The sequence below is a fragment of the Trachurus japonicus genome, chromosome 20 (genome assembly GCF_045865225.1).
Source record: "Trachurus japonicus isolate A0001 chromosome 20, Traja_1.0".
Taxonomy (NCBI): Eukaryota; Metazoa; Chordata; class Actinopteri; order Carangiformes; family Carangidae; genus Trachurus; species Trachurus japonicus.
In genome coordinates this window covers 11,254,336-11,273,165 of record NC_140926.1, presented here as the reverse complement: position 1 = coordinate 11,273,165, position 18,830 = coordinate 11,254,336, and the positions used below count along the sequence as shown (strand labels likewise).

The window sequence follows — 18,830 nt, the reverse complement described above, 5'->3', positions numbered from 1 at the left end:
TAAAACTGCCTCCAGTGATCGCCGCATACACACACATTCGCAGATGCCAATAAACCGCACTTGCTGATGCAGACACACTGGAGCATGCATAAACACTAATGACACTGGAAATACTTTATGGCTGGTAATATTTGAATATATGTGAGGTAAAGGGACCGTTAAAAAGGCAACCAGTCCTTTATTATGCATACACAAACGCAAGGGTGCATGTACGTGATCCATCACTGAACTCTCTATGTCTGTTGATCAGTTTATGGTCATAAACCACAGTTTGCTGTGCAGCCGTTGTCCCGGGCAACCTTGGGGAGGACAAATGGAGAGCTGAGGATTGTTTTAGAAAGCTTCATAATTGAGATTAACCCCTCAGTTTGCCACAAATGAGAAGACAATATGATAATTACTCCTCATGTGAGCTGTTTTCTATTTTTCCATTTGCTTTTTATCTTTTCGCCAGGCAGCGACCATATGGTGTGTTGTTGATGTGCGTGTGGTTGGTTGGTTGGTGTGTGTGTGTGTGTGTGTTTGCACGTGAGAGGGAACAAGTACAGCTCAGAAAATCCCATTAAGGGAGATATGTATTGCTTTGCAGTATTATTCAAGGCTTTCTGGGACATTAGTACCGACATATCTTTCAATGTCAGAGCAAGCGGCAGAAAACAAACTAATCTGCTTCTACTTCTGCCCTTCTTCCCCTCTCTCCTCTCCCTCTTTTACTTATTTTCTTCCCTCTCTGTCACTCTACATCAATCTTTGTCTCACACGCCCCCTTCTCTCCATTTTTTCCCTCCCCTCATCGCTATGCTCCAACAAGATGCAACATTTTCCTTCGCCCTTTTCTCAGTCTGTCCTCTCCTCTTCTCATCACACCATCAAGGCACCATCAAGGTTTCTATCTATGAGCAATATGGAGCGTGTTCATTCGAGCTGTTCACAGGTTCCAATTGTGCTCATTGTCTTCAATAAGTAAACTTGTTAGGGGAGAAAAACAGCACAAAAATGGTTCTGGATCAACTTTCCTCCATCTGTGCTCACAGGCAAATAAACAAACAAAATGCATGAAAATATCTTGGTCTCCTAGAGAAGTACACAGTGGATTAAGGGCAATTATGCTGCATGTATACTAAAATCCAGGTGCTGGCTTTTTTCTCAGTAGTTAAGTTCAAAAAACAACAAAAACACACAGATATACAGAGAGAAAACAAAGGCACACACACTGACTATTGTTACAGCTGCACTGCATTTTTTTCTCTTCACATAGGAGCCCTGTGCCTGTCTGTATGAGAGCTACAGTCTATATCACAGTGTATCAAGGCATGTGTGTGCAAAAAGCGTGATAACAGCAAAAGCGCAAAGACACAGCATAATATGTAGCGTGTACAAACACTTTACCGAAAGAGCACATGAGATGCAAGGTAGGAGATGTTGCATCAGTTCACAATGGTTTTTTTTTTTCCTGGTGACTGAGTCAGTATCTTACTCAGCATTGTATAAGGTTTCTTAAACATTGCAACATGGACTTATTATAGCAGCTGTTATATTATTATTTGTGATTTGGTCTTAGTGAGTTAGAAGTCCTCTTCATTACTTCCAACTTCTCCCAGACTTAGGTGCTAGCTTTAGCGTTAAGTGGCTTGGTGAATTACTCTTGAGGTTAAATTGAAGTTAGGCCTGACGCGTCCATTATTTTTTAAGAGTTTCTTTTAAATCAGCAAGTGAGGTGCTACTTTTAGCCCTAAGATGCTTTGTGAAGACAGATCCAGGTCTGTAAAGTATTAACTCAACACAATGTGTGACTAAAAACAACTCTGTGATGAGACATGCATTATTTTGTGTACCCTAGTATTTGATTCACTTAACTGTGAGTGAAACAGCCTGACTTTCAAAAACTCAGTGTATTCCTTTAAGCAACACACTAAACACCCAGAGCCATGAAAATGAGAATTTCCCAAAGGAGATCAATAAGCTATCACATTCACTTTATCATCACCCAGTATGCTTACATCAGAAATCTTGCCCACTTGAATGCTAACAATGTGGGGCTTTCTCTCTCAGGAGATTCAGATTAATGCTGCCATCTACAGTAACAACGCTCTCCACCTCGTATTATCAGGGACATGGACGTCCACGGGGGATTCACACTGATAACAACTAATACCTACACCTCTGAGTGACAACACACTACTCATTCCTCTGAATGGGCTATACATTTGATGCATCAGCGAGAGGGCCTTATAAAACACACAAACACACACGCATATATACACATATGCACAATCTCCCACTCTACTACACACTCCCATAAACACAGTCAACATTGGTGGATTGCCAATTCTTCTTTAAAGACAGGAAGCCAGAGTGATAATACATGTTGTTAGTTAGATTTGTAGAAAGCTCACTGTGCATTAATGCATCTGTGCGGGTGTGCATTGCATTTGTGCGCGGTGCCTTTGTAAATGTAGTGCCTGGGGTGCACCCTTGATGAGATGAGATAATAAATATGAGCGAGAAGGGGAGGGAAATGGATAACAGGGGGAAAGGAAACGAGAAGAGCTACATAAATAAAACAGGAATAAATGTAAAACGAGGAAGAATAAAAAATGGATATTTGTGTTACTGCATAAAGTGTATGTACTTACTCATGATGCTCAGCTTGTGCATGCATTTTCTTTTTCTATCTATTCTTGGTGTGTGTTGCCGAATAATGTGTGGGTTTCAAGGAGTTCAGAGGACATTGTGTGCTGGAGCAAACAACATCCACTTTGTGGCTCTTTCTAGAAAAGTCCTTATTGTTTGGTAATTTCTTCTCTTTTTATGGTTGCATCTTTGTTCAGCTTATAAACTAAACTAAAATACAAAGTGAAAAACATGCTGTCATGCCTCTTATAAGTCACCTGGGCTGCCTTTAGTTTAGTCCTAAAAGACAATTAACAAGTTTTATGTCTTGTGTTGAACGGTGATGCACTCAATGGCAGTAACAAAACCATTAGCAGACTGTTCATAATATGATGTGCTGAGCGCTGCCTTTTGTGTATGGCTAATGGACTCCCTCGGCTTATTACATTGACTGATGTCAAATTTGCCTGAAAAGAGCAAAGGCAGGAAACAACAGTTCATGTGCACAGTTTGAACCAGATCTGAAATAAAAGGCTGTGGTCAGAGGTGTGCGCTACGGCGTTTCATCTTCTTTTTATTAAGACAGACAAAATGTTATACTGTACTGTATACATCCAACTCTCAGGCTAGTTTTAAACATTGAAAAGAATCATTAACCCAATCACCTCTGTAATCTGACAGCACACGTGGTGGAAATGGATGAGAGAAAGAATTTGTTGCTTCGACTGTTTCTAACTAACACCAGTGAATCAGAATTACAAATTCACAAGTTTAATTTCTGGTGGTTAAAATGATATTAAGCAAAATGAGATTCAAGTATTAATTATGCTGCTTGCCTTTTCATCTATTATGGAATTAAGAATAAAAGTTAATTAAGAACATAAGATATATACTGCCCTTCTTTTCTTTTTAAAGTGCTTCATTTTTATGGACAGTGTTTGATTTGTAGTTCTAATAATGTGGCCCTGATGATACTTGCATGACAGGTTGAACCATGGCAATCATTGAGCCTGAACACTGAGGAAACATTAACCAGAATGTTTGTGTGTATCGTTATTATTCTGCATTGCAAACAAATAAATAAAGGAGGACTTTAGAAGTTGACTTTTAGCTTCATGAGAGCTGGTTCACTTCTAGCTAAACATGGCCCAGAGCACCTCACGCCATTTGATCTTTCGCTGTATCCTGAAATAGAGCACTAATTTCAGGTGCCAGGAGTTGCGGCAGGTACATCAGACAGATTCCTCTCGAGGGAGAAATATGAGAATGAGTAAACTATGTTGAGGGAAAGAACAGCACCTTTCATAGAACAGTTCAGATTATTTCCAGTCTGCACAGGGAGGCAGAGCTTTAAATGTATTCTTGCTTGATTGATTATTAGGGGAGTTTCTTGACCCTGCTTGCAGTAAAAGATAACTAAATGTCTTAACTAATTCATATGCACACTTTAACAAATGCATTTGCATCTGCTGAGGTAAGTTCTATGATGGCTACTTTTTTATTTGTCTCTGCTTGTGGTAAAACTGAATTTCTGTTCAGGACAGCATGGGCATTGCACATGACTTGCATGCAAACACACACATGCAGCGAGTGAGAGAGACGGGAGCATTCAGGCTTTGAAAACTATACACACACACCCAAACCATTCACTAGCAGCTGGTGTTGTTTTTACAAACAGTTATACCACATGCACCATCCATCCGCAAAGACCAACATCAAACAGATTACACACTTTGGCCATCGCTCAAAAGGGAGCTCACATAATACAAACAAAAAAAATGAAAAAACAACAAAACTCCACCACCCATGGGACACTCATGAGTTTGTGTGACAGAGAGACTGAAGGAGAGAAGATGACAAACACAATGAGAGTGCGAGAGGAAAAGAAATAGGGAGAAGTAAAAGCGTAGCAGAGGAAATAAAAGAAGAAAAGAGAGATGCTGCCCTAGCAAACACCTTATTACTCCAACTTAATGTAGTGTAAAGTGTTATACACTTTCCCTTCGACACCTGTGCCTGTGTAGCCATAAGCTGTAAGTGTGGCACTCAGGTAGACAGACAGGGGGCAGGATAAGACACACGACTCTGTCAACACAACATATGACAGCATTATCCCAGGCAATGACGCATTAACAAGGCAACGGCAGCCAGAGAGCGCACATTATGGGATGTAAATGATTCGGGGGTCCTCTGTGACAGATCGCACTTTGTTGCTCTATTTCTTGTACAGTCTTCTCACTAAACACCACTTTGTCACAAAAAACGCACTCTCACACATACGCGCGAGCTAGCACACACACACACACACACACCTCTGCTGTTTCCTATCAGCAAAACCTTTCAGTACGACCACCGCAGACGTCTTCAAGTGTCTCCTGTTCTCACCTGTCTGAAAGCCTGGGAAAAGGTTTCAGGCTAATTCCGTCCATTAATTTGCTGTGCTATATAAAGCCCAACTTTTACGCGTCAGCCTCGAGTGCCTCTTATCAAATGAGCGAACACCCTCAGCTCCTCTCTGCCCCTTGGGTGGGAGGCGAAAAAGCTGCCTGCAACCTTGAAGGGTGGTGGATTCTCATCAGTGCATTTAAAGCAGGGAAAGATAGCAGGATAATTTAATGTTAATTAGCATCTTGTCTACAGGGGGAGAGAAAAGGAAGGGAAAAAGAAAAGGCGGACATTGGGGTGATGGGAGGAGTGAGAGACGCCTGAGGACTCTGGTGATAGTTCTCTCCTCTCTTGTATTTCAATATATTAACTCTTGTTCTCTCACGGCCCCCTGACTTGCTTCATGCTTGAAGTGCTTTCACAAATTAGTGCCACTGTAACCACAACGTTAGTTGGGTAATGAAAGACGTGCCACAATAGAGCACAACAATCTAATAAAGTCAGAATGCATGAAATCTATAGAGATGTCAAAGTAAAAAAAAAAATTAAACCATTAAAGGCATTAAGGCAGCAGGTATGAGCTGACAGGCTGGTTAAGCATTGTGTATTTTTTTTTTTACAATAAAACATAATTTGAGGCAGACTTTTTATAGTCCAGCTGGATGTCAGCGAGCCTTGTTCACATTTCACAGCAGAGCACTATACCTGTTGTTCTTGTAAAGAGACACACAAGCTGAAAAGCGAATGTGAGAGAGAATAGAGGGAGAAAACCAATTGTCTGCCACAGCTGCATTTGTAAAGGTTAATGATGAACATCAAAAACCACAAACAACAACAACAAAAAAAGCATAAACGAGTGGTTAAATAGTGGTGCTGAATGAAGTCATTAGGGTGTAATGCAAGATCTGTGAGCATGTGTGTGTGTGGCATATTACTGAGGCTGGCTCGCTGTGACTTGTGAGGTAATAATTGAGAGCAGAAGTGCCTAGAAGGAATGAACTGTAACAATGCCACGCATACACACAGCCTCATTATCTTGAACCACGCTCATCCCCTATCTCTGGCCACCCTTGTTTCTTTCCTCTCCTCCTGTGGCCCCCACTCTCTCTTTCTCGCTCCCCTTCTCTGTCTCCTCATAACCTTTTTACACTAAAGACCATTTTCTAGCCTTGTCCATGGTTGTTATGAAACATGCTGCTAAGACACGTGCTGGGTAGTGTGTTGTGTTTGATTTATCGACAAATATTTAATACAGGCTATGTTCTTTCTTACAATTCTGTGAGAAACACAATAAAGACAAATAACAACTTGTTTACATTTGGTGCTTTAATTGTTGTTCTCACCTCTGTGGTATTACCTGTCCTTTCTTTTCCACTGAGGGACCAATATACAGTAACATATGATTATCAGACTCTGATATCAAGATCTGCATTGTTCGCCACAGACCTCAACCTGTGCCTGGAGTGTGTCGACAGTTTCCTGCAGCACCAGAGCAAGATTTTCACTCACGCCCTCTGTTCGACTTTCTCTCTCTTTAGCTCTCTCCTTTCATTCTCCTCACTGATTTTTCCTCTGTATGTATATTGCATCTAGCTGCCTTCTCATCTAATCTAATACTTATACCTCCTTTTTTTTTTCTTTTTGCAAACTGTAACATTTAACAGCCAATAAATACAGTAACAAATCAAAACTCTAAAATGTGATTAAGTCCAAAATAATGTCACTTTATAATGATTTTGGGGGTTTTTATGAGTAACATAATACCTTTACACATGATTGAACAGAAATTGCTTTGACAATTGTGACTTTATGACAACACACACATTAACTGAATGCCATTTTGCTGACAGAAAGTGAAAATAACTTGATATGCAGCCCACTCAGCAGTCTCATTTTAGGACGGTCAGGTTATTATTGCAAACCATTAACATTTTCTGTAATGTTATATTAACATTTACAGTCAATAATTTAAACTTTTATGTGTAGCAGGGTAATTGATAAGGCAATTCACTGCAGATTACGGTGGAATTTGTCTTTAATTTATGATAGATAATTACGCTTCTTATTCATCGGTTTGTTATTGAATTTCATTACAGGTCCCAGACATTTGCATAAGATAAAACTGAAAAAATGTTACTCACAAAAGTAACTTTTTGTCTTGGAGAGCGATTTAGTGAAAAAGTGTGCATCTGTATTGCCTCTAAACAGTGCATGTATCACACACATCTTGCTGAAGCGCAGTTCACTGGATTAATGAGCTCATTTATCTGATAGAAACATTTCTCCCTTCATTAGCCCGGATGCTATAAATTATGTTATTAACTGCTTCAGGCAAGTCTGCGAAATCAAGAGAGAAACAAAGTGTTCTCATAAGTTAACAAAATGAGCCAGTCAAATCGAGTGTGTGTGTGTGTGTGTATCTGAAGTGTCTGTTCAGTAAATAAATTAGCTTAATATGTTTGAGTTTGTATTTTTGCTTGTTGGTCCAACTGTCAACTGAAACCATTTCTGTTCCACTGACCAAAAACCAGCGACTGCATATGATAAAGTAATTTATTCAACATGGTTTGAAGCATTACTTTAATTCATCCCTGACATCCATAGATGTTTCGTACTTATTGTGCAAGCCTGTGACTATGACTATGCAACATCCCAAAGAAAACAACATCAGATTATGAACTGACATTCATGTGCGTCAATAAGATTATTCTATTCTAATCTAATGTGAAGCCAAAGTGCAATTACTGACTTTTCAAACTAGCCTGTGGTGTATACTGATTTCTAGTAATGAAACTGACAGAGAGAATAAAGTTGCTTTATCTCACATTGGACTTTGTCAAACTTTCAAAGCAGCTGTCCACTGAAGCACTAACAATCTTCAGCATGTGTTTTTAACCAATCACCTCTGCAGCTATGAATGTGTGTGTTTGTGTCAGAGAATGAGAGACGTGTGTTTTTATCTGTGGCTGTATCTGCATGAAGGCTTGGTGGTGCAGGCTTTGTGCCACTGGTTGTTTACAGGTCGTTTACGCTGAAAGGAATGAAGCTAAATCATTAGTGAAGGGTGCTAATTCTCCTCTTAAAGCTGTGATTCCAGCACTAATGGAAATAGTGTTTAACAGAGTAAGTGAAAAGACAGGGGCAGAGGAAAGGGGGTGGAGGAAAAGATAAGACTTAAAAAGGAGAAAGAAAATAACGTGAGGTAGATCTGACGGCTTCAAATGGTAACTTGGAAACGACAACAGGGGAAAGGAAAGTGGAGAGAGATGGACAGATAAAAATTGATACATCTGAATGCAGAGGATGATGGGGAGTCGTGGAGAGATGCAGAGCAGAGATGGAAGAGAGGTTGGGGGTATATTGCCCGAGTGTGTCACTGAGCCTTTGTGTTTGTGTTTTTGCATGTATCAGAATCAGGCTCTGCCATTATTTCCACCCTGCAAATGAATAGATGTCAGACAGGGACGTCTGTTTCTGTCTGTGTGTGTGTGTCTGTGTGCGCTTGCAGGTGCGGGAATTGTTTGAGGGAGAGAGAAGTAATAAAAAATGATAAAAGGACTGAATTATGTGAAATAGGTGAAGAAGGGGTCAGACAATTAGGACAATTACTGCCAAAGTTCCAAATTAAGGGTGTCACTGGTGGCAGATTTTAATTTCCATTTAACGGTTCATTTATCGCCTAAATGCCAGCCCCAGTGTAATAGATGAAATCTGGATGGGAAAAAGGTGGACGTGGAAGAGAAGCAGGCGTGTGTCTGTGTATAGCCATGTGTTGTGTGTATGCCTCGTTCACAGAGGAAATGCTGTTGACAGTGTAATTTGATGAAAGCTGACAGCTAATTTATGAAGCATATTTTTGGGTAAACGCTTTTTCCCGGTCCTACTCTCCGCGTCATTTTAGACTGGTAATTGGATTTCCCTAACTTACAAGGTAGTGAATTAAGAGTAAACTAGTTAATGAAGGACTGATTGACTGTGTCTGGGTGTGGGTGTGTTGTAGAGGGAGAGGCACTCGCCTGTGTGTGTTCTGCACAACAACATCTTTAAGCTTGAGAGTAAAAAATATCACACTTATAGAGTGTGTAAATTTGTGCATGCACACAATATGTTTGTGGGTGTAGATGCCATCTCTCACAGCAGCGGAGGTTAATTGCAAAGTTTTGCTCTGCTGCACTAATACCCAACTATTACTTCCCACCTATTGCTTTATTCCTACTCAGTCAATCAAAGACCATGGACCCACATATAAGACACAAATACACACAAGTACACACACACACACACACACACACACACACACACACACAGACATACATCTAACAAACCTGCCATCTTCTATTCCTCCCTTACCCTCTTTCTATTTCTTCTCACTCACTCTAATTGCCGGGATTGTCTTGTCTTTATGAACTGCTATTCCCTAAGGTGGGTCTCTGTGTGCAACAATGTGTGTACTTTATGTGTGCATATACGCATGTGTGTGTGAGCGTGTGTTGGACAGACTATATAGAGGAAAAAGTGTCAGAAAACGGTTCTGACAGTGACAGCGCGCTTGTTATTCTCAAAGTGAAAACCACACAGAAGTGTGGGTGCCCACACACATGCACACACACACACACCACACCTCTTCTTCAAACAAGACATTAGACTAAATACCTAGCTGTGACATAGACAGAGGGAAACTAGACTGGGATGCTGTTGCCTTTGTCTCTTCTGTTGCTACTGCCAGGTTGCACAGCTGCAAACCCGGCCTCTCATAAAAAAAAAGATTCAAAACCCTGTTTAAACTCTGCTAAACCAATCAAAACACAAATCAAATGTATCTAATCCAGGGCAAACCTTACACAATTCAGCCATTTCGCAAATCATCCAAACTAATCCAAACCAAACTGACACACCAGGCCTTGCTCAAGTGCCTCATAGCCAGACTGACTAATGCAAATGAATGTAATCCAAGTTAATCTACTCAGAATGAGCCCAGGTAGGCCACAACTCATTCCTAATGGTCTGTTTCGATACTTTCATGTGTAATTTGAGTGCTGGGTAAAGGCGGGATGAAGGCAACAGTTCAAACATTTAGGTGGGCGATGAATTAGCATCGAAACCAACATGTGGTGTTGTATTAAGAAGCTGGGTCAAAGCACGGTACGAGAACAAGTTTAAAGCCGTTGTTTTCCAGAGGTCATTTGCATTTGGTGATTTGATGATGTTGGTCCTGTCTGTCATGTTATCTGAAAAGATCCATTAGGTGGTGGCTGGATTAAGAAAACCCCATGTCACATACAGTTGATAGATAAAGGTATATACTTAGCTGGTTTTCTGTCTTGCCCAAACGTTGTGTTGAGGGTGCTTGGTTTTGTCCAAGATTATAGTGCATGTCTCTCTCGACAGCAATCATAGGATTCTCATCATTTTCATACTCATCTTTTTTTTTATATATATATATATTTGTCAACTTTTGTCTTCAAGCTGTGGTTAAGTGACAAGAAGAAGCAAGCAATCTGCCTGTCTCAAGTCTTTGTACTTGTGTTGAGTCAGTGGTGGATAAAGATGCCATATTCAGCCTTACCTGGTGTGTTGAGCAGTCTGGACTTTTGACAGCTGTAGGCGATTTGCTGCTCACAGTATTCTGCACTGGTGGTGATAGCTGTCACCTGGAAACATGAGCATGGATAATTTCATTTCATCTTATTCAACCAGACAGGTCAATTTCATGTAAGAACAAATTACCGAGTTTCAAAAATGAGGCAAAGTGCAGTGTACTGATGTTTTGATTTAGGGAGGCTGAAAATGGAACAAGTGTTCCTTACAAATTCCAAGGCAACATAATTACAGGAACGATATGCTACTCAATCCCTGTCATCTCTTGTAACACAGTGGAGTCGTACACTCTGCAGGTAGAAACTACTGTCACTCCTCACTTGAGTGTTGAATCCTGTAAAGTTCACACGCAGTTTGCTTTTGACTGTGAGTGACAACTGCAATCTATAACCACTCACCAGAAAGATTAAATTATTGACTCCTGAGTGTGAGGGAGCAGATTCAGGGGGTCTGAATTGTATGTGTCCGAGCCAAACCGACAACTGGAGGAGACAGGAGGTGGAACTCTCATCGTGTTAGATAATCAATGTGCATTTGAAGGAATAAAGAATGAATCTGTAGCATGAGGCTGAATTATGTTTTTGTAGTTTTTTTGGAGCCATAAGCTGTAGAGGATGACGCTGCTGGTGGTGTAGGCTTATCAAAACCGAGACAGAAGATAACACTGGTTTGTATCATGATCATTACCATGATTATAGACCTCATTAATTCAATATATTTAGAACCATGATGTGATACAAGGAGAAATGACTCAGTTTGCTCTCATTAATAATAACTGTAGAAAGACTCTTGTGCACTAACACTAACAAGTAGGAATTTCAGAATATATCACAGATCTGTCTGAGTTCTGCTCTCATTTATCTTGGTCCGGTTAGGGATACTGTATAGGAGACCCCAACCCAACTTAAATAGCTGGCCAACTCCTGCTGGTCAATATACTTGTTTACTTGAATTATAAATTACTGTATGAAGTCTGAGCAATCTGAATTCACTCGATTCTCAGAGCACCATGTCAGCAAACTTTAATTCAAACAGCTCTAAGCACAGCCCCATGAGCACGCCCTGGTTGTTGAAAAAAAAGGAGCTGCAAAACTTCAACCAGCTACTATAAACCTGGATTACTTTGTTTGGCTCATGAACCACAGTGTTGCACTTAGTTTGTTTTTGGTCTCAGTAGTTTAAAGGAGGTGAAAGAGTGAGGTGCTAATATGCAACTTAAAGATAGGGGAAGCTGAAAATGGAAAACAGGGCTAAACTTAAAAACATGGATGCAAATAATTATCATTCCATGGTTTTACATCTGCCGAAGCTTTTGTCCACTGGCTTGTGTAATATATTTTAAAGTATATATTTTTTAGGCTTTTGCCTATAATTGATAGAAAAGCTGAGAGAGAGACAGGAAATAGGGAAGCAGAGAGGGGGGGAATGATTATGCAGCAAAGGGCCACCAGAGTCGGGATTTGATTGCTGGCTGCAGCGCGGACTACTACAGCCTCTGCCTATGGGGCGCCTGCTCTACCCACTGAGCTGAACGGCGCCCCGTCTTGTCTAACATTCACACATAAATGCTTCGACTGGCTTAAGTGGATCACTGTGACATTTTAATAGTAGAACATGTTTCCATACAGTAAGGTTACAGGGCAGAGAGTAGGAGAGAAGAGGCACAACATTTTGAAAATTCATTGAAGCGAAAAATCTTTGGGCTTCACAACCCTCAAAAAGGTATATAGATATAGAATGGCTACGAATTAATTTCTCTGTGGTTATAGAAGTAACTTCACTTTTTCTTTGTAGAAACAATACGTATGACAGACACAAACTCAGTTTTGTTACCTGGTCCATTGAAGCACTGTAGTTGACCTGTAGGACGGTGCGTCTCTCTCTACTGGAGCCAGTCACTGTAGTTTTAGGTGGCAGGTTGTTCATGACTGTCGTCCATACTTTGTCCTCTACACAGACAAACGTACAGAAGAATAAAACATTCAGACACTGTCAACAATTTACACAAACTGCAGACATTTACTGTCAGACTTGCAGGCGGCTTGTTCTCTGATACATTAACACATAACGGTAGGCATACACACAAAATACGGCTGTCATGACAGTGAAGTTCCCGCTATGTAATTTCAGTTACAGCTATGAAACTCTGGAGTTTAATAGACAATGTGGCTGCTATAACATGAGCCAGTCACTCAGATATCTCCCTGTTCATTCACACTGTCAGTCAGGGAAGTGTGTGTATGTGTGTATGTGTCTGTGTGTGTGTGTTTCATGTCTCTCAGGTGTGTGTGAGTGTGCTATTCAGCGTGACTAAGGGGTTAGCCAGTGGAGTGCAGTGACATTTCATTAAAAGTCTCGCCTTTGCTCTGCACTTCTGTTCCAGACTATCTAATTCCACTGTGTGAGTGTGTGTGTGTGGAGATAGGCAGGTGTGTGTGTGTGTGTTTATATGAGTATGAGTATGTGTGTGTGTGTGTGTCACAGAATTGTCACTCAGACCACTGGAGCACTCTTAGGTTTACATAACAGGTCTACTTTGTATGTTTGTGGTGTGGATGTGTGTGTGTGTATCCGTGTGTGTGCTCCTTCAGAGCTAAATGTCAGCTGTGACACTGTTGCCATGGAAACCCCAGGTATGGCAGGTTAAAAGCGCTGCTGTCTGAGGTTAAGAATGCGGAGGGCTGGAGAGTTTCTTTCCCTCACAGGTCACTGAGGCTACACAAAGTAAAGGAAGTGTTAACATACACACTGAAATTGCTGGCATCCCCACATACACACCTGTCATGTTGCAGTTGACTTTGAAGGGGCCAAGGGGTCCGCTGCCATCAGGGTCGATCCAGTAGGTGTCAGCGGACCGGCCCAAATGCTTATAGGCTTCACATGACGGCTCATAGACAGCTGGGAGAGGAGGAAGAAGACGGATGAGCAGTCAGAGGAGGAGGAGGTGTGTTAAGAGAGAAGAGAAAGTGCACAGCCACTGATAACTCATCAAATAAAATTAGAAAAAATAAACAGCTTGAACATGCTTTGAACATCTGTTTACATTTATATTGTGTCATGTTGACATATTGAGATACAATTCATGATGATAATTTCAAAGCGCTGTCCCTGGATGGTTGAAAAACTGAGACAAAATGTTTCTGTTCCTAATCTACGACAAAATCAGAGTTGATTCTCATGAAAAATTTGTGTAGCAGCCATACTCATTTTCTAAACTGAGGACGGCACCAGAGAAAATGTTATTACAGTAACGAAGTCCAAGATTTGTCTTGTGTTAAGGTTAGGAATAACAGGATATACTCATACCACATGCTACAGTACCTACAGTAATAACAGTGTGACGTTAAAGATGATGCAACATGCTACAAAAGCTTTCATGTGTTTCTCTTTGTGAATTTCCCTGTCTGTATCTCATTTCACATTTTGATATATTTTTGTTGTTTATAATGAACCAGAGAGTAATTATATTGTAGAATTTGGGGATTGCTCTAAATAGCACATCAGTGTCTATAGTTACTTCCTTTTGTTCCTCCCTCCAAAAGGCAATTTCATGTGGCTGCCAATTCTCTATAGCAGCTGTCAAGAAGTGGTGTCTTGTCCCACACACTCTTGCAATCTATTTGACAACATATTGATGTTATGTTTCTGTTGATCTACACACAGACAGACAGACAGACGGAGAGGGGAGTGGAGGAAGAATTACACTTCAAAGAGAAATGTGAGTGTGACTTGGAGAGAAACTTTCTTGATTGAGGGACTGTTCTCAGAGAGTTTCTTGCCTTTCTCCTGAACTGTTCATTCTGTTTATAGTTTTTGTTTTTGATTTTCCACAGCTTATTCAGCGCTAAACTTGCTTATGGAGAGTGCAACTTCTTCTACCAAAAAACAGTGTTTGGTAAAACAGACCCTGCTCACAAGAGAGCAGGGTCAGAGAGCTTGTGCAATATTTTTTTCCAGGATCTCCAACCCTACCTTTAATAGTTACTAGTGTTTGGCTTTGCAGTTTCATTAAGTTTGGTATGAAACTGATTTTACAGAATGATTATGGCATTGTGTAATTTTATTATGAAGTATTCCTGAAGGCATAATCAGAGTGTGTTTTTCAGTCTTGTTATCTCTTATCTAAGTTGATCACAAATAAATGAGTCCTAATGCTGAAAACTGCTCCCTTGAGCCAACCATTAACATGTTTGTCACATTCACACTAAAAGCCTTGTTTTGTGCTTTTCTCTCCTTTTTGTGTTATTTTCTTTAATTCGACGAAGGGATGTCCAGAGCACTAATCTTTTGAAGCATTTTAATGTATTTTTTAAGGAATGCTTTGTTAAAAGCTACGCAAGCGGCAGGCACAGCCTTCTATTACTGGCAACTAACCATCTCGACTAGGGCAAGAAGAATTCAAAGCCCAATGCTGTGCTAAAGAGTCAATAGTGGTTGCTAAGGGAAGGGAAGGAAAAGCATTACTCATCCACTCATCCTAGAACTACCTTTCACTGGCTGGTCCTTGGTATTGACACATGACTTTCCCACATAATCTACATTTTATTGCTGTGCTTTCCAATACTTTTCACTAGTGAGTTGGTCCTTTAGAAATATGAAATATACAAACCAAGACAGAACTGGTTGTAGTGAGACAAGGACATCTCTCTCATACTGTAGATCTTAGCACATTTGTGTGGTTTCTTTTATTTACTTCCTTGTGTTATTCACACTCCTCTATCACCGTGAGGTACTATATCCTATCTTAGTTTAAACTTTACCTCGTAGTTCTTTCATATACATTTTTTTGTTTTAGGTTATACACAATGAAGCTAAATGTTCTCTCTTTCACCCTCTCTAGAAAGAGAATAATAATTGTGTCATATGGAAGGAGGGATGGCATTCTTACATTTGTAAGTCTTAAACAAACCCTCTTTTGGCCCTTTTCTCTCTTTCTGACTGGGCTCTCTTTGTGTGCTGGTGCTTTTGGTGGGTTGCCGCTTCTCAGACCAGAACAAAGCACACAGCGCAGTCAGTAAAGCCTGGCCTCTGAACACTTCAAAAGTTAATCTGTCCCTCTGCAGAGAATTATGGCTTTGGAAGGAGGAACAGCTTAATCACTCAAAGGCAGAAAGAGGAAGGCCAAATCAAACAAACACACAAGAAACAGAGAACGGTGGTATTAATGTGCAGTGGGAAAAAAAACAGATGGCCAGGAACACACAACTGCATGCACACGCACTCCCGTACTTACAAGTGTGACACGTGGCTCCAGTGTATCCTGTTCCATCACAGGTACAGCTGAAACTATCCCACGTCTGCTTACACCGCCCGCCGTGTTCACAGTGATTCGGCATACATCTGGAGAGAGAGAGAGACATGTTGCTTTACAAAGAAGGAAACATACTTTCACAACATACTTTAAAGGTCAGACACACAAGCAGACAAACTCACACACAATCCACTAACACACTGCTTCATTCTACACAGGTACAACGCTTCAGAGAGGTGATTCAAATGTGGTTATGTTGACATGAACATGAAACGTCTAACAACCTGTCTCCTAATCTGACAAATGTTTTACACACCAGTGTAAAATGTTCACAACAAGACCTTAGCCTGCTGTGGAAACATACAGCTTTCTTTGTGTTGAATTTTGTCTTTAAATATGCTGACTAACGATGGTGAAACCTAAATATGGATTCTAAGGGCGTCTTACCTTCAGCTAAAAGAATCAAGAGTCAAATAAACCATTTAACAACTACTGTGAAACCTAAGATACTCCTGTGTAACGAAGGGGAAGATGCACATGGTGATTATCTTTCAGATTGCATCAGAATATCCAACATTTTGTGTCAACGATAGTAGGATACAGTATGAACTGTTCTAAACTGATCATTAGGAGAAAAAGTGAGCTCATGTTGTAAACCCCACACAATGAGATACTATTTTTAAAGTCTGTTTAGCTTGGATGGCCTCCAGAGTGATACATATCCTTACTTGACGCAGAAAGGCATCAATATCCCACAAAGACTGCATACAAAACTTTCTGTACCATAAAAAGTGGATTTTCTGAGTGCAGATTCATGTAGGCTTAAAGATTTCACTGACCACATGTGCATTAGCATGCACACAAGGATGCCACACATTTTAATTCAACAGCAGTTCGAGACCAGCGGTAGGCAGCAGTAAACCTTGTAATATTTATGATTTCCAACTGAGAGTGCAAATATTTCAATTTATTAAACATAGCAGTCAGAAAACCACCACCTTGAGCCATTGTGACATGGAGTAGCCAGCGGGTTGCTTATTGGAAAACACATAATTCCCTCTGATTCTGCGACTTGTGAACTCTACAATGGCCTTTTCCACATTAACCTTAACCCTCACTGTTGTTTGTAGCAGGGACTGATACATGGCTGTTAAGTTAAACGTGTGGAGTTGAGTGAAATGAAAAAAAAAAATCAACATATCCAAAGTCGTGACATATGGCAGCACTTAAGATAAGATGTAATTGCTTATTCTGAGTGTCAATAAAACAGGTGTTTTTATTGATTCTGGTCATTTGGTTAACATGAGGCAGTTGTGAGCTGTAATGAATCACTATTTTATATTTATTAAATTGTGTGACAACAGAAACAGAAATACTGGTATATATTTATATATAAAATCATGTCTACATATGCTGTAAAACAATGCAAGTCATCATAGAACTGGGGTTTACTGTGCGGATTACAGTATCTATGCAGATGGTAGCTGAAAGGCAGAACTATCCTGCCAAGAGAGGAGGCATTTTATAGTTACAATTCATCATCCTCGATTCAAAACCAAAGGGAATGTAAGAATGTAGATGCAAGTAAACATTAACAATGTCATTGTGAACACACCAGGAAGCAGATAATAGTTAAAACATCTCTGGATCTTGCTTGTTGAAAACTAACTGAAATGCTAAACAGTAAACACATGTAAGTTTTGTGGTTTGATCTGCCTGCAGGTCTGGTGGGGATGAGTCCCGAGGCGTGCGCACGGGCAAAACACACAAATGCAGAAGTTATGTGATTTAAAAAAATCAGAGTTTGCTTATTAGAATGAATCAAAGTGATGATAAGAGGAAAGCCAGCTGGAGGAAAAACAAGCAGTGCCTCATGGGAGCTGCAGGGGTCCTTTTAAAACAGTGAGCTCCTCTTTACTCGTGTAGGGAGTTGGGCACACGGGGAAGCTACATCTCTAAAGGGACACATGATGATGACTGGCTGATCATATGGTACTGTATATGATGAGTTCATTGACAGTTAAAGTATCTTTAATTGAAGACTTTAATGTGTATGTGTTTCTACTTGAAATGAAGGAGATACATGCAACACAGACATAGTGTAAAAAAAGAAATGAATGCAAAGATGTTTTATGAATATAGTGTACTAATATAATCTCCTACTGGGGCTGCGTGTGCATGTTGATGAGCAGTAATGCATGTGTAGCGGCTGTAGAAAATGACATTTGGAAAATAATCATCTACCTCTCTGAGGATAGTGTGTTCTTGGCAGCTCTGTTGACTGATGCAGAAACAGATACTGAGCAGCACAACAACACTTGTACCCAGCTGCTGTTCTAACTACAAATGACATTTAGGACCAACCACCAGGCTATGCATAAACCTGTCAGTGCCTAAGAGATGTAGGAAGCAAAGACCTCACTGTAGCACTGATTTTGCATTAATATAAAAATGTTATAAAAGTGAGCTATTAACTAACCTGTTTTGAAATTGTTCAAACTGGTTTAAACCTTGACTTTCTCAATAAGCTATTGCATGTACCGCATGTGAAAAACAAAACAAAACAAAAAATCTAAAATGCCCGTGATTCATGCATGCCGAGATGTTTTGTAGCTCCAGCAGGATAACAAGTGCAGATAAAATGCTATTGTGCTTTCACAATGAGGTGCCTATGACAAGCACTGCAAATCAAGAAAGACATTATGCTTTGCAAGCTGTGAGCACTCAAGTACAGTGACTATATGTGCTGTGAGCTTTGTGTGAGAAAAAAGCAAAATCTACAGTACAAAGAGAATGGGGCACCTCTAGTGCGTGTGTGTGCTTTTATGTGCCACGACATGTGTTGCTGTGGCACCGACCCGTACAGAATATCGGAACATTGTGGGATATAGGAATTTGCATGCACACAGCATTACCCCAGTGTTTGTGAGGGTGTGCCTTTTGGGATGTGTGCGTGTGTGTTTTGCTTCCTCCACCATCTCAG

General features: G+C 40.4%; 1 protein-coding gene across 2 annotated transcripts in view; it reads right to left on the bottom strand.

The window, feature by feature from the left end:
• cntnap2a (contactin associated protein 2a) overlaps positions 1-18,830 on the bottom strand; it is a 316,348-nt gene that overhangs the window by 93,148 nt on the left and 204,370 nt on the right. For both annotated transcript variants that reach the window (XM_085763401.1, XM_085763400.1), the window contains exons 12-15: positions 15,830-15,936; positions 13,375-13,494; positions 12,430-12,545; positions 10,565-10,649 (exon numbers count right to left, since the gene is read on the bottom strand). In XM_085763401.1, the coding sequence (XP_085619527.1) occupies positions 10,565-10,649; positions 12,430-12,545; positions 13,375-13,494; positions 15,830-15,936 (428 nt within the window). The remainder of the gene's footprint in view (positions 1-10,564; positions 10,650-12,429; positions 12,546-13,374; positions 13,495-15,829; positions 15,937-18,830) is intronic.